The following is a 16,949-nucleotide window of genomic DNA, read 5'->3' on the forward strand; positions in this document are numbered from 1 at the left end:
GTATCTGGAGCATCAGCATTTTTGGGTTCGATTACAGGCTCAAAATGGCCAGAAACAAACTACTTTCTTCTGAAACTCATCAGTCTACTCTTGTTCTGAGCAATGAAGGCTATTCCATGCCAGATATTGCCAAAAAACTGAAGATCTCATAAAACGCTGTGTACTACTCCCTTCACAGAACAGTGCAAACTGCCTCTAACCAGAATAGAAAGAGGAGTGGGAGGCCCCAGTGCACAACTGCGCAAGAGGACAAGTACATTAGAGTATCTAGTTTGAGAAACAGACGCCTCACAAGTCCTCAACTGGCAGCTTCATTAAATAGTACCCGCAAAACACCAGTCTCAACATCAACAGTTAAGAGGCGACTCCGGGAAGCTGGTCTTCTAGGCAGAGTTCCTCTGTCCAGTGTCTGTGATATTTTGCCCATCTTAATCTTTTCTTTTTATTGGCCAGTCTGAGATATGTCTTTTTCTTTGGAACTCTTCCTAGAAGGCCAGCATCCTGGAGTCGCCTCTTCACTGTTGACGTTGAGACGGGTGTTTTGCAGGTACTATTTAATGAAGCTGCCAGTTGAGGACTGGCCATTTTGAGTCTGTAATCAAATCAAATCGAACCCATAAATGCTGATGTTCCAGATACTCAACTAGTCTAAAGAAGGCCAGTTTTATTGCTTCTTTAATCAGAACAACAGTTTCAGCTGTGCTAACATAATTGAAAAGGGTCTTCTAATGATCAATCAGCCTTTTAAAAGGTCATTTACAACATTAACAATGTCTACACTGTATTTCTGATCAATTTGATGTCATTTTAATGGACAAAAAATGTATTTTCTTTCAAAAACAAGGACATTTCTAAGTGACCCCAAACTTGTGAGAATTCAAAACATTAAGAACACTCTTTCCATGACATAGTCTAACCAGGTGAAAGCTATGATCCCTTATTGATGTCACTTGTTAAATCCACTTCAGTCAGTGTAGATGAACGGGAGAAGACAGGTTAAAGAAGGATCTTTAAGCCTTGAGCCAATTGAGACATGGATTGTGTATGTGTGACATTCAGAGGGTGAATGGGCAAGACAAAATATTTAAGTGCCTTTGAACAGGGTATGGTAGTAAGTGCCAGGCGCACCGGTTGATGTCAAGAACTGCAACGTTGCTGAGTTTCTCATTATCAACATTTTCCCGTGTGTATCAATAATGGTCCACCATCCAAAAAACATCAAGTCAACTTGACAAAACTGTGAAATAAACTGGGTGGTTCGAGCCCTGAATGCTGATGGGCTGATAGCCGTGGTATATCAAACATATAACAAGGGTATGACAAAACATTTCTGGTTACTGCTCTAATTACATTGGTAACCAGTTTATAATAGCAATATGGCACCTCGGGGGTTTGTGGTATGTGGCAAATATACCACGGCTAAGGGCTGTATCCAGGCATTCCGTGTTGTGTTGTGCAGTAGAATAGCCTTTAGCCGTAGTATATTGGCCATATACCACACCACCTCGTGCCTTATTGCTTAATTATACCATGGCATTATTGAATACTCCTTTCTGATTGGCTTGAAGGGCATTCTAGAGTGTGCATTATTTCAATATAATGCACAATAGATTTAAATGGCTATAGTTCATTTTTACAAGTTTTGTTTGCGCTGCTTTTGAAAGCAAAAGTCGAATTGAAAACAGTATTGCGTTTGCTGAATTTGATTTTCATAACAGTTTGGTTAGCTAAACTAGTCTGTTTGTTTGGATACCACGACAACTACTGTAGCTACACTACATAGTCAAAAGTATGTGAACACCTGCTCGTCGAACATCTCATTCCAAAATCATGGGCATTAATATGGAGTTGGTCCCCCCTTCGCTGTCACAACAGCCTCCACTCTTCTGGGAAGGCTTTCAACTAGATGTTGGAACATTGCTGCAGGGACTTGCTACCATTCAGTCACAAGAGCATTATTGAGGGGATGGGCGATTAGGTCTGGCTCGCAGTCGGCGTTCCAATTCATCCCAAAGGTGTTCGATGGGGTTGAGGTCAGGGCTCTGTGCTTCAGAACTCGGTGGTCCTGTTCTGTGAGCTTATGTGGCCTACCACTTTGCCGCTGAGCTGTTGTTTTCGTAGACGTTTCCACTTCACAAAAACAGTACTTACAGTTGACTGGGGCAGCTCTAGCAGGGAAGACATTTGACGAACTGACTTGTTGGAAAGGTGGCACGTTGATAGTCACTGAGCTCTTCATTCTACTGCCAATGTTTTCCTATGGCGATTGCATGACGGTGTGGTCAATTTTATACACCGATCAGCAACAGGTGTGGCTGAAATAGCCGAATCCACTAATTTGAAGAAGTGTTCACATACTTCAATGCTTCAATGGAATGCTTTTCCAACAATCTTGAAGGAGTTCCCACATATACTGAGGACATGTTAACTGCTTTTCCATCACTCTGCGGTCCAACTCATCCCAAACCATCTCAATTGGGTTGAGGTTTGGTGATTGTGGAGGCTAGGTCATCTGATGCAGCACTCCATCACTCTCCTTCTTGGTCAAATAGCCCTTACACAGCCTGGAGGTGTGTTGGGTCATTGTCCTGTTGAAAACAAATTATAGATCCACTAAGCGTAAACCAAATGGGATGGAGTATCAGTGCAGAATGCTATAGTAGCACTGCTGGTTAAGTCTACCTTGTATTCTAAATAAATCACAGACAGTGTCACCAGCAAAGCACCCCCACACCATCACACCTCCCCCTCCATGCTTCACTGTGGGAACTACCCATGCGGAGATCATTCGTTCACTTACTCTGCGTCTCACAAAGACACAGCGGTTGGGACCAAAAATCTCAAATTTGGACCCCTCAGACCAAAGGACAGATTTCCACCAGTCTAATGTCCAAGCAAGCAATGTTTCTTGGCCCAAGCAAGTCTCTTCTTCTTATTGGTATCCTTTAGTAGTGATTTTTGTTGTTGCAGCAAAATAGACCATGAAGGCCTGATTCACCATGTCTCCTCTGAACAGTTGATGTTAGATGTCTGTTACTTGAACTCTGTGAAGCATTTATTTGGGCTGCAATTTCTGATGCTGGTAACTCTAATGAATGCAGCAGAGGTAATTCTGGGTATTCCTTTCCTGTGGCAGTCCTCATGAGACCCAGTTTCATCATAGCGCTTGATGGTTTTTGAGACTGTACTTGAAGAAAAGTTATTGAAATTTTCCTGATTGACTTACCTTCATGTCTTAAAGTAATGATGGACTGTCATTTCTCTTTGCTTATTTGAACTGTTCTTGCCATTATATGTTCTTGGTCTTTTACCAAATAGGGATATCTTCTATATACCCCCCTACCTTGTCACAACTGATTGGCCTTGACACAACTGATTGGCTCAAACGCATTAAAAAGGAAAGAAATTCCACAAATGAACTTTTAACAAGGAACACCTGTTATTTTAAATGCATTTCAGGTGACTACCTCATGAAGCTGGTTGAGAGAATGCCAAGAGTGTGCAAAGCTGTCATTGAGGCAAAGGGTGGCTACTTTGAAGAATCTCAAATATAAAACACTTTTTTTGGTTACTACATGATTCCATATGTGTTGTTTCATAGTTTTGATGTCTTCAATATAATTCTACAATGTAGAAAAATGTAAAAAATTAAAATAAAATAAAACCTGGAATGAGTAAGTGTGTCCAAACTTTTGACTGGTACTGTAGGTTAGAACAATACCCAAACAAATTGTGAAAAATATGATAATGCCCTTTTAGTGAAAGAGCTATTTGAAAAGACCGCCTGACTGTTCAACCTGTTTTGGTCAGACGGAGTTTTGGCCTGCCTTGTGACATCACCAGGCGGTAAATTAGTTAATAGATCAATAAGAAAGAGAGTTTCAAACCTCTCTGACAACAGCAAGTTTTCAGTTTCCCCCTCCCCACTCACTCCCAGACAATCCTAGCTAAATAGTTTTTTGAGAAATTGCTCTTTTCTAAGACACTATTTTTGTTTCTTTTTGAAAATATTAATTAAAAAATGATCACAGTAAGTAAGGTACTTAATTGTTACCAATACATGATTTTGAGATTTTTTAAAAACCGCCTGCATTTGACCTTCAATTCGTTAAAGGAATCATTTCTTGAGAGCTGATGGACAGGCCCATAGGCTGCCAAACAATTTATAGGAAATAATGATTTGTATTACAACCTCAGGAAGAGAAGGAGAAGCAAAATCTAATCTAATCTAATCTAATCTAATCCATATTCATCATCACCATGTGTTATGATTAGGCTGCTTCAAAGAACTGGCAAAACAATAACTCCTGTCTGTACAAATGCAAATATCGATCTTCAGAGCCAAATCAGAGAGGGATAAACGGTCATTGTTCCCTCAGCTCGGGAAAGATTTGGATCCAAAGCCTCTCTTTTGTCACTTCAAGTGATCCTGATTCACGCCGTTAAACAGGGCAGTGAAGGAATACTAAACTAGGGCCTTTTGTCCGGTCTTGAAATACCAGATCTAAAAGTGACCTTTACCATTCACCTAAGGCTAAACCGCATTCAACTGTACACAGCAAACCTTAATCATGACAGGTGCTGAGCAATGGACTGGTAAGTGTTTGGATTAACTGCTAGATACTGTATCATGTCTGCAGTTCACTATGGAGAATATTATGTTCTTTGATCCAATCTCAACATTAGGACCAGATTTATAATATGGTGAAAAGTCTGTTCATCATTAAGTCCTATATCAAGAAATATCTAATTAACTGTTCCTAAGCCAAAGGCAAGAATGCAACAACAACAAATCCTCTGACTTGTTATCAGTATTTCTGAATGGTGCCTGTATGGCACCATTTGCACGCCCCTAATTGCAAAAAGCACTAGGATTAAAAGCCTAGAATGTTTCATGTGGGTAAGTTATTTCTTTATTATGGCAGGTGGATGAGGGAGAGCAATCAAACATCATTCATCTGAGTGCTATCACAGCTGTAATCTGTCCCGTAGGTTTTTCCTATAGCTAGAAATGTAATCAGGCTGTTACAGCAATGTGTCTTTCTTAAACTCTTGTGGTAAGATTCGTAACTAAATCATATGAACACCAGGGCATAGCCAAAGAGACCAGTGTGTTGCATAGAGGAACTAGATGCAACGCTGAGCAAGGGCTGTATTTAGGATTGAGTCTACTCTAACATGATCCACGGGGTGGCGACTGGCCAAGTTTTTCCAATTTGTTATGAGCCTATACACTAAGGGATATATTTTCAATCTGAGGTGCAGCTTGAGTGAGTGCAGAGGCACACCAATACCACGAGGAATTCATACAAGAATCAATAATATCGTCTGCAATGTATCCAAAAGAAACAAACCCTGCATCCAACCAAATAAATATTTACAATCTAGTGTGCACATCTGGTATTCATCAGTTAATAACTGAAATTAGCTGCTATATTAAAAAAGAATGAGTGGAATTCCTTGTTCTTTGTTATACTCAGTACAACCTCTGAGAAAATGATTCTCAATTGCCTCCACTGTTGCCATGGATATTTCCCCCCTGCAATTACATAAAAATGCCTATGCACGGCAGGCATTAATTCTGCATTAACACAGGAGCTATTAGAGTAACAACATGTACGGTATAAATGTACTGTTTCTGTAGCAGCAGCAGCAGCTCACATAGAAAGTGAGAGCTTAGATAACTAACGGCAGCTAAAAGGCATTGACCTGTATAATCAAAGAATTAGCATGAAGTGACATGCAGGGAGAGAATGCAGCAGTCTATTTCAAGGTTATTGATGCCATCTTTTCATGACCTCATTTTTAATTCAGGGAGCTGAGCTCTGACAGCTAATCTTCGGAAACGGTTTAAATAAATATCATTAAAGCTTTCCCAGCTGGAGCTTTAGACCTTGGGTTGGATGTTAAATATTGATTTTTCCCTTTAAGCTAATGAACAGTAGAATGGCTGCAATGAGCAACTTTCCAAATGACAAGTACCTCCGGTTATCTTGTGTTCTGTTCGTTTTATGTTCTCTACTGCCCGCTGCTCAACACCATAAATACAATCATTATTTCCATCTTTATCATTCAAAATAATGTCTCCAAGGCAACCGTTTCAGATGACTTCCATTGAAGAGGAAAATGGATAATGTGGATCATTTCAAATTAGAGTCAGGGCTTGGGGACATTCAAAGTCCCAAACAAAAGACCAAGATGAGCGCGTTCAGTTAATCTAGTGCAATTACAACCGAAATGTTCCAATACCAAATCAAAAGACGTTGGGAGAAATGCTGCATGCTCTAGTTTAAATCGCTCATTGTGTTTTCAACGCTGAGTAATCATTAAGAGAAATAAAAGATGCCACCAGGGACCAAACATATACTTCACCAAACCCACAAATGGGGTCATTTATCATACACTTCCAAGGGAGAGAGAATAGCTTTGTTTGCTGAGCTAATACAATGAAGTTAATTGCCCTCCTAGCTACTGGAATAGTGAGCCTCAGCTAAAATTCTCATCCCCTGGCCTGTTAGGGTTCAGCTGAGATTTCCCGCTCTCTTTCTGACAGGGTGATATTCACTGCAGTGGAGATATTATTGGTTTGTATTGATTCAGCACAATTTCCCAGCTTTCTGTGGCTCTATTGAGAAAGGCCAGCAGTAACACCTCACTGGTCCCCTCCAGCCCCCTGTGCTGTGTGCTGTGCTGACACTGTCTATACCAGTCCTCCTAACCATGCAGGGCTGTGAAAGGGCTTTTAATGGCAGAGCAAATACAGTCCCTTCTGGCTGCGCAGGAGGTTTAAAGCTGCAGTGCTATTTGATATTATTCAAATACTGTATTAAATGTTGTATGCACTCGTACATAGAGCATAGATAAACCTACACACATTGACTGAGCAATTCAGCCTGACTTTGTTTGTCATTTGCCTAGGTCTATACACATACTCACCCATATGCATGCGTGATATTGCTCTGCGTGCCCCTCTTTTGACAGGTAAATCTGTTCCGTAGCATTGCGGAGGCATGAAAATATCAGCCTGGGGGGGGGGGGGGGGGGGGGGGGGGGGGGGGGGGTTCAGAGATGACTAGCCGTAAGAGGAAAGCTTTATGAAAGAGAGGTTATCTTGTATTAAGCACACAGCGTTTGTTTAACCTTGAGAATGTGTGTGTGCATGCATAATATCCTCCAGTCTCCCCCCAGGATCATATCTGTTTGCTGTTTGCTTTGGTTCAGGGACCCTCTCAATAATAAAGGCTGGTTAGAGAGAGATGTGTGACTGGTTTGGTGAATATAGTTGTGCTCTGTGTTAGTATGCATGGAGCAGCAGGGTGAGAGAGTGTCTGTGGGCACGGCTTAGGACATCATGTCGAGATAGGAAGGAAGCCTTACTTCCCTAAGCAAAGTTGACATGCACCTGATACTGAGGCTGAGAGTAGCATTCCTCTTCCTCCACTGCATTAGGAAAATGGGACAGTGCTTTGTTAATAACTCACCTCTCGTAGTGTCTTCGTGTGCATGTGGCGGCACTTGTGCTTCCTGGGTTACCACCCAGCTCATCATATACATTTTTCCACTGTCGGCGAACTGTGATCTGAGAGAGAGAAACAGATTTTTATAACGCTGTATCATATAACATAATAAAATGCTGTAACAACATCGTTATAGATGCTAGTCATTTCCCCGACGTGAGTGGATAACACTAACAAAGTTATTCAGTTTGCTACAGAGACTATAACACTACTCTGTAATGCAAAACCATCTCCATAACATGCTACCAGCTGTAGCTGGCAACAACCGTCTGTACCACAGCAAGGGTAAGAGGGAAAAGTACAGTACAGTTGAATATATGCATTAAGATGCCAGAGTGACGAGTTACACCATTAAATATATACTCAAACCAACCACACAACTTCCTGCTCACAAAGACAGCAGCAGGCATGAAAGACTGATAATCATCCGCAGATAAAAAGGCTTTAAAAGGAAAAACATCCCGATTACATGACTAGTTTCCTGTTTATAGTTTGCGGCTCGTCTCTCTGTATGACTATATGTGGCAAATGAACTAACCGGCATTCGCAATGCGTTTACTTTTCACATCAAAAGACTTAAAAATGTTGGAAACACTTCCCACATTAGTACCGAACAAATGTGGGGTAGGCTGCCAAGTGAAATGTCCCTGCTCTGCTGTCTCGCTGTGTATAATAGTGCACTTTATTTTAGAGCCTGAACATGGGAAAAAATGACAGACTTCACCAATTTCCTTGACATGGGAGAGTAACATGTGTTTTCCACTTAGAGGGGGTTTAAAACACCGGCATCATTTTGCAAAATGTGGGCCTGACCAAGATTTTTGGAGAAAAACACGACTGAGGCAGCCTAAAGAAAATAAAAGTTAAGTATGGAGCAGGACATATGTAAACACTTACCAACTCATATCCTCCGAGTTTCTGAGCAGCTTGAAACATAGTCCAAAGGTTTACTGTTAGAGGGACAACAAACAGGGAGATCAATGGTATTCAGCTAGATCATCACATACAAAGATACTGTCACATAGCTACATAAACTACAGGTAGATACAGCCTGACACCTAGCTAGCTCATGTAACAATTCAGCTGAAGGGGATTTGAATAAAGACCATTATGAGCATCTGGTAATACTTAACATTTTAGCACTCATTAACAATGTTGGCACAAATGCAAATGCAATTTTGCATAGAATTTTACATGCAAAGATCCAATAACAGACGATATCAAATTGATTATAGGTATTGTACAAAATAGTGATTATAATCAAAATACAAAGACAGTATATTTCCCTGCAAACAATTAACCCAGGTTATTGTAAGATTTTCCAAACAATGACATTGGTATCTGCTTTCTGTAACATCATTGTTTAACATTTTTATATGAAGACCTATAAATAAGGAAGGCTCGCCTAGGGAGAAATCCATCAAAATTCAATCTCTGCGTACACAAAGGCTTGCATTTGTCAAAATGGCATTTTCCTATCTCCGCATTTGACAGCATTGATTTTTCCTCCCTGCTCTTCCGTGTCTGTTGTCAATACACAGGGAGAATTACAAAGGAACCTGGTGGGTTCTATTTGAACTGCAGAGAGTAGCATTGTGTTTTGCAACTGGATAGCAGCTATGGCTTATTAATGGGGCTGTTATGCCTCGGCTGTAATTACCACAACAGCGAGCAGAATTAGGAAGGACAGAAAAGGCAAAGAAAATGGGAGAATAGTTCTTTCTTAGATGACTTGCTCCCTGTTTTTTTCTCTAATTCACTCTATTCAACGGGGCATTATCACAACGATAAGGATGACAAAACACAATGTACACTAAAACAGACATTCAAACAGGCAAATTAGAAACAAGACATAAAGAACCTCTCTAAAGGCAGCCTGAAATAATGCGCATCACCTCCCCCGCCGCCCCACCCAACAACACGCATACCAATTCCCTAACTCCCCACTCTCCAATTTGTGACCAAGGCCATTCAAAGTGTGCAATGTGATGTCAAACTGTACCAACCTTGACACACACTCCCAGCCCCCTCCCTGTCCCATGTTTTCCTCACACTCACTTCCATCGCACATTCAGAATGTGGTACCAACGCTGGGAATAGCTGTTTACCCAACTGAATGGAAGATAATGAAACCTCTTTTTGTCATGTGACCTTTTCTTCTTCTGAAGTCCATTTATCTTACGTCCTGTGCAGCATCCAGGCAAACTGCTAAAGCTAAATAAAAGAAAATAAGCCTCCTTTCTGGTGGAACAGATAAGAAACTTTGAGCCAGAGCTATAGCCTTGCACTGTGTAGAATATGCCGTTCAAATAAAAGGGGATAGATTGAAAGATTCATTTACAGTATTTTGCCTCTATCTACGCTGCGCTGTCTGCCCTACATTGTGCATTAGACGAAGTGGAATTGGTTGCTCTGTGTGCATTTCAGAGCCAGTGGCTTAGAAAGGAAGATGTAATTGAATGGCTTCTGTTAACAATCACACAAAACGTGTAGGAGGCACATCAAAAGAGGACAGGAATACATGTGTATTCCGTTCAACAATCCAGTGCTTTTAAACAGTCCTTATCTTAATTATAAACCACTCATGAAAGAAAATACCAGAAACACAATTTCCATAATAGGAAAGTTTTGCTTTGATAAATGAGGCTATTGCAGTGGCTGAAAGGAATAATGAAAGCTGATTGCGTCTGAGCATATTTTGAATTAGTTATGTTTTTTTTAAACAGTCATGTTGCCAAGGACGAGTTTAAACTGCATTATTGGGGGCTTTAATGAGAAAAGCATTATGATGTTGCTTGGTTTGTAATTCAGAACATGTACTGTATGTAAAACAGTTGGCATTATGCCTCGATACAAATGATGCTATGCTGCAGACTCAGTAACTACCGTATGCATGCATACTGAGCCACTCTCATATCATCTCAACCACAATGACCTACTTAAGAACTGCATCTTTGGTGTGAAGATGACATCTCTTTCTAAATATATATACATGGGGTTATTTGTGAACCGGAACTTACATTTATGTAAAACTTGTATAGAGATAGTAAAGTACAATACAAATCACGTCTTTTCATATAGAGTGAATGCACCACAATGACGCATGGCTGTGCCAAGAAAATAATATTGAATGACCATTCTTGTATGGTTCTATATATAAGATATCATCTTCCCTAGCATGTGAAACCTCATTGTTGAAACATCTGAGCGAGATGTCTTGCATGTTCTGACCGTGTGAAGAACTCTTATGAATGCACATATAATGCTTTTGACAGGTGCGTGAAGATCATATATCCTATATTCAAAGCTCATATGAACATAAAATAAATATATTTCACTCACTCTGCTTAAATCCCAGGAAGGGGATCCTCTCAATAGGTGTGTCCCTCTCTTTCATGTACTTGTAAAGGGCTACTAGGAAGGCCTGCTCATCTGCACCACTCTCTTCTGATTGGTTCTCTTCTGGTTCTTCTTTCTCCTCCTCCACCTTCTCCTCCCTCTCCACCTTCTCCTCCCTCTCCACCTTCTCCACCTTCTCCTCCCTCTCTACCTTCTCCTCCCTCTCCAGCTTCTCCTCTCTCTCCACCTTCTCCATCTTCTCCTCCCTCTCCACCTTCTCCTCCACAGATGCCTTTTTACAGATCCTGGGTTTGGTCGTTGTGCCCTTGCTGGTAGGAACTGTTATCTTGCAGTTAGGTTTTACCTGTAGGAAATAAAATAGTGGAAGTTGAAGGGCTTACAGTCAACGTGAAGTGTGTGTGTGTAGGGGGGGACACTATTTAATGATTCTGTCAAAATAATTATATCACCCGCTGAAATAAAATTATGTCATTCATACAAATCACGACCTTTAAAAATGTAATTCAATAAGTATGAAGTAAACTGAAGTGAATGGCAAAGGTGCATAAAGATGGAGGAATTCAGATATTTGTGGTAAGTACATGGTGGCCGCCATCTTTATGCATGGCTGCAATTGAATCAAATGTTAGGTGAGTGGTATACCTTGGTGGGAGACTTGTTCTCTAGGGTGCTGGGTTCTTGGGGCCCCTGAGGCCCCTGACTGTGGCCCTGGGAGTCCCTTCGCTGGGACACTGACAGCTTCTTCTTCCGTGGCCGACCCTTCAGGTTAGGGGCTGAGAAGATGGGGACAAAACACATGCTGGTTAGTATCCTAGAGGCAATGTTTCTGGTGAAAGGAAGGCAACCACACACAGAGCCTAGGGAAGGAGGACAAGCAAGCTGATTCTTCTGAATCATTTGTGTAATAAGCACTTCGTAAATAAACATTTCCTTTCTATGTCACAGAAGTGTAGCCTTAAAACTATATAAACAACTGAATAACAATTCTATGAGAACACTCATGTTGTTGCACAACACATGCACTGATCTAATCATTATTCCCATTATTAGTTTCCTTGTAACTTGCTGATTTGAGACCTTCAACATTGCTAACGACACATAAACATGTTTGATTGGACTTCTTTGTAAGGCAGATAATTCCACAGTACACATTAATTACACCATAAAGTATTTAAAACCTCCAAAGTATTTGAACGCCCACATTTTACATTGAGCAACAACTGTATTGTAACACCTTGGCAGACTGCCTTCCCTGGTAACAAAAACAATGATAAATTCAAAGGAGAGAGGAGGCACTCGATTCGAGCCAGGTTCAGTCAAGTAGTTCAAAGAGGCATTTCGTGTGCAATTACAATTAAATCATGTCCAAGGTTAGAGGCAGCCAAGGGGAATAATTTTTTGCCAGATCAAATTCTCATCAAGGTTTGATGGAAAAAAAATTAAGCAAAACAAAGCCCAATGAAATCGAGGAGGAAGTAATCACAAGAGGTGAAAGCTATTGTGACTCAATGACCTTTTACTTCACGCTCTTTCCAAAACATCCAGGGAAAAAGGCAAGGAAAATTACACCAAGATCTGTAATCAGCTTGGTAACTGCAAGTTTTCAGGCTACTTGGCTTTGCTGTACTGTATTTTTCTCTCTCTTTCTTTCTCTCTCTATAAAGTTGAAGTCTTATAATAACATGAAATCCAATAGTCTGCATAATGGATGACTCATGAATGGTAATACAAACGAGCTGACCTGAGCTCTACCTCACTTAGATTTGTTTTTCACCATGTATCATCAGTTTAAACAAGAGATTTCATATCTAGAATAGGCCTATGTAGGAATAACCCACTGGGCACAGACATCAGTTTAACCTCCAGTTTTGATTTACATTTGGTTGAGTTGTCAACTATTGTGAATTCAATGTGAAATCAACAAATAATATCACCATGTCATTAGATTTGGGTTAAAAGTTGGATGAAAAAAAATAGGAAATGCCTTTACATTGACTACTTTTTGCATGTTGATTCGATGTCATCACATACATTTGGGGGGTTGAAATGACGTGGAAACAATATTGAATCAACCAGTTTTTGCACAGTGGGATGTGACTAAATAATCCTCTTGATGTGGGCCTTTTTTAGAAACCCAATCCGTAAACTCATGACATTGAGCATGTAACTCAGAGCGTATCGCGTAAAACACTTTATGTGCGGTGCACATTTCACAGGTCAAATGCTGCAGACGTGAAGACTGGGAGTCAAAGGTTACATGCCCATTATGATGACTATGGTTGAGATTCACAGATTTCCAGATAGTGCTTTTAGAAGTGTGTTTGATTTACACAGCAGTGTGTCCATGATTGAGGGGGTTGACACTTGATTTAGAAACTGATAATGCAATTCACTCACAATTTATAACATGTAATTTGGTTATAGTGCAAAATATTTTTCTGGGGCAGAACTAATTGTGTGTGTTAACTCCTCTGACTACATCAGATATTTGTCTTTGAGCTGAAGCCATGGGTTTGACATGGATCTGCGGACATCTGTGCTAGTTAAAAAAAAAGAAAACATCAAAAAGCTCCCCTCAGACTTTCAGGATATCGACTTCAAATGAGCCTCAAGGTCAAGTGGAGAAATGTGCGGAATCCTTTTATTATTCTGGGCCTGGATGCCACTGATCATGTTCCTTGATGGCAGTTAAATAAGGAACCCTCCTCACAATAACACACATGCATTAGGTCTGCTCTGGCCTTTTTTGGGTCACTGACCTGACTTAAGGTTGAATATGAAGGTTGCTGGTTTAAACCCCTTGAGGAATACACAGCTGTTTAAATGGCCAGCTGTAAAAAGTGGCAGAGATTTAGAGTGCAGGTCGAATACATAAGTTACCTTGGATAATAGCTTGCTCTCTTGGCATTGGCAGACATAAAATAACCCCTTGGGGCAAATCCATCATTTCTGTCAATGAACAGCACCCCCGAGGCATGAAAGTCACAAGGAATTCAACAGCGATGCAAGCTGACAACTTGATCTTTTGATGCAGTCCAACGCTCCTCTTAACATCTGACAGTACCTTGTCTAATTTCTCCAATTCAATTAAGGGCTAGAACTTCATTATCATTCTGTGGACGGCACGTTTGCAAAAGCACTTAGACACCTCCGAATGGTTTCTGAAGTTCCACATAGACAGCGCTGCCACAGGATGTGAAGGACTCGTCAACAGTGGACATTCATCTGACAGATTTCCTGAGATTATGCAAGCAATGAATAAAAAGAACACTGTAGAAAAGTGTTGAATAACATTCCATCTAAATACTACCATGATTATGTCTTGATAGCTTGAAATGACAGACTTCATACACATACTGTACGCTCCTGTTTTGAACTACACTATTTAAATCTGAGCTGGCAATGGTAGAGCGATGGTGCAATATAACACTCAAATGCTTCCTCGCTAAAATAGTGCTGCTGCAACAACATCTTGTGAAATGCTGCTGCACTCAGTGAAATAAATCCACAACCACATACAAATGAGTTGCCCTCTTTACTGAAGCAATGCTGACGCAAGTGCCACTTTGACTTTCTTGGTCCAAAATAGCAACTTCTCTTTTTTTATTCCCACAAGACTATGAAACTAAATCAGGGGAGGGCCTATATTTCATTGACGTACAAATATGCTTTTGAAAGTCCGACATCTTCCCAACAAAAGGGAGAGATCGTTTCACTACAACCCTGTGGCCCAAATGAGGCCAAAGATCATACACAGAGGATGGAGACACAGTAAGAAAGCCTGTTAGTTGCAGAACAACTTCATGTTTTTCCTTCAGGTTGAAAATCCCCCCTGAGCACCAGTGTTGTTTAAAGTGCAGGGTATTATTTGAACAACAAAACAAGGCTAATGTCCACATAAAGTCGATTTATATTTCAGAGAGGACATTGGTATGTGGTGAGCTAACAAATTTGATCTGTGTTATTAAGTTATGAACACCAGTCAGCGTCTGACTTGTCTGACATGCTAATAATTCTCACTCTGGCATTTGACAGGTGATCTACGCCCCTCGTGTAGCCTCAGGCTTATTTCCATGCCTAGTCATTTCGAGAAAATGGTCAGAACATCAGATGCATAAATACGTTCTATTTACAAAATAATATAAATTGTTACAGATGACACCGTTTTCAAAATAAACAGTATACAGGGTTTATTTATTATAATCTTATAGGAATTTAAGGTTTTTAAAAATGTATTGCACCCTATTCGTAGATGTTGCATGATAGTCGTGTACACTCGAATATTTGTAAGGTTCCCAGAAAAAAGTATTTGTTAGTGAAGAGGCCATGTAGAATATAAATGCAACCACAGCAGAATACATAATTTAGATGCTGAGAGCTATTCTAAATTTAATGAAGAATGTGGTTTGCTTATTCTCAGTGAACACTGGGGACGTTGAAACACAACACATAATGCCAAGCATGCAATCACTCGTTAGTGATTACTGTTCTACCTGTTCACTAAACAGAGAGAGAGAGAGACAGAAAGAGATTAGGATGGAGGAAGCGAGAGCTGGTTGAAAGAGACAGGATTTACATACATATTTTTTCCTTTTTCATTTCCATTATTTCCACTTTTAGTGAACACCCATTATTCCTGATTCACCCATTATTCAAGCACATGTACAACTCTACAGCAAACAACCTTTCTTTTTTTAAATAACAACACATAAAATCCCTACTGGAAGCAAACTTTCTGATTGTGTATGTTTTTCCTGCTGGGTAGCTCCATTGATGTGACATTTTCACAGTCACTGAGTCTGATGTGTTTGAAAGGGGGCTCTAACAGAGGGCAGCTCACTACTCCTGACACAGGTCAGGACACAGTATTACAGGTACTCTAGGATTAAACAGACTTCTAGAAATGAGCTAAATCCCCCAGTGAACAACAGCCTAAGGTGGGACCCACCCAGCCTTAAGGTCTTAACCTAATGTTTACACAAGTATATATCTCTCTTCCATATACACTGAGTGTACAAAGCATTAAGGACACCTGTTCTTTCCATGACAACGATTGACCAGGTGAATCTAGATGAAAGCTATGATCCCTTATTGATGTCACCTGTTAAATCCACTTCAATCAGTGTAGATGAACAGGAGGAGACATGTTAAAGAAGAATTTTGAAGCCAATTCACCAGACAATTTTATGTGTGCCTTTCAGAGGGTGAATGGGCAAGACAAAATATGTAAGTACCTTTGAATGAGGTATGGTAGTAGGTGCCAGGCACATAGGTTTGACTGTGTCAAGAACTACAACTCTGCTGCGGTTTTCAGACTAAACAGTTTCCTGTGTGTATCAAGAATGGTCCACCACCCAATGGACATCCAGCCAACTTGACACAACTGTGGGAAGCATTGTGGTGAACATGGGCCAGAACCTTGTAGAGTCCATACCCCGACAAATTGGGGGTATTATTAGTATTAGGAAGATGTTCTTAATGTTTTGTACATTCAGTGTATGCAGGTTGCCTTTGATCCTCATTTAGAAATGTCACACAGTGAGGGTAACACAGAGAGGCGAGGAGTAAGGGAGATGGGGGCAGCACTGTGATTTTATAAAAATGTATTTGATCTTTATTTGATCTTCTCTCATCCTCTGGCATTATGTTTAACATGTTATTCCCCAGCCAACCTCCTAATTTCCAACAAATTGTGTATTATGTGGTCCTTTCCATTTTCCTCAAAGACGATTCCTTCAGTACGCTGACTGACAGGGGAGGATGAGTGATCATTATCTCTCTAACAGAACCCGGGCTTTTTTGCATTCCTATAGTCTTTGTAACTCATATAAAGCTTTGCCTTTGGATTTCCTTTCATCTCTGTGGTTTACTTATACTGCAGGAGCTCAGAGATGTGAAATATAGTGTGACAAGTACAGAAGTATGTTAGTAAGTGCACAGTGGGTCATTTAGGTAGTTAAACAACGTGACAGCTTGTTATCCCTTCAGAGCTTAATACTGTATACTGACATGGCTTCCAATTGCCTCTTTATGTAAACCAACGAGTATCATAATGCACTTACCAAGGAAATT

General features: G+C 40.4%; 1 protein-coding gene across 1 annotated transcript in view; it reads right to left on the bottom strand.

Annotated features, from left to right (window-relative positions):
• Nucleotides 1–16,949, bottom strand: part of LOC124041194 (AT-rich interactive domain-containing protein 5B-like) — a 64,675-nt gene that overhangs the window by 10,425 nt on the left and 37,301 nt on the right. The window contains exons 5-8 of the mRNA XM_046358467.1: nucleotides 11,520–11,650; nucleotides 10,860–11,220; nucleotides 8,415–8,467; nucleotides 7,482–7,579 (exon numbers count right to left, since the gene is read on the bottom strand). Coding sequence (XP_046214423.1) covers nucleotides 7,482–7,579; nucleotides 8,415–8,467; nucleotides 10,860–11,220; nucleotides 11,520–11,650 — 643 coding nt within the window. The remainder of the gene's footprint in view (nucleotides 1–7,481; nucleotides 7,580–8,414; nucleotides 8,468–10,859; nucleotides 11,221–11,519; nucleotides 11,651–16,949) is intronic.

Source organism: Oncorhynchus gorbuscha, linkage group LG08 (genome assembly GCF_021184085.1).
Source record: "Oncorhynchus gorbuscha isolate QuinsamMale2020 ecotype Even-year linkage group LG08, OgorEven_v1.0, whole genome shotgun sequence".
Classification (NCBI taxonomy): Eukaryota; Metazoa; Chordata; class Actinopteri; order Salmoniformes; family Salmonidae; genus Oncorhynchus; species Oncorhynchus gorbuscha.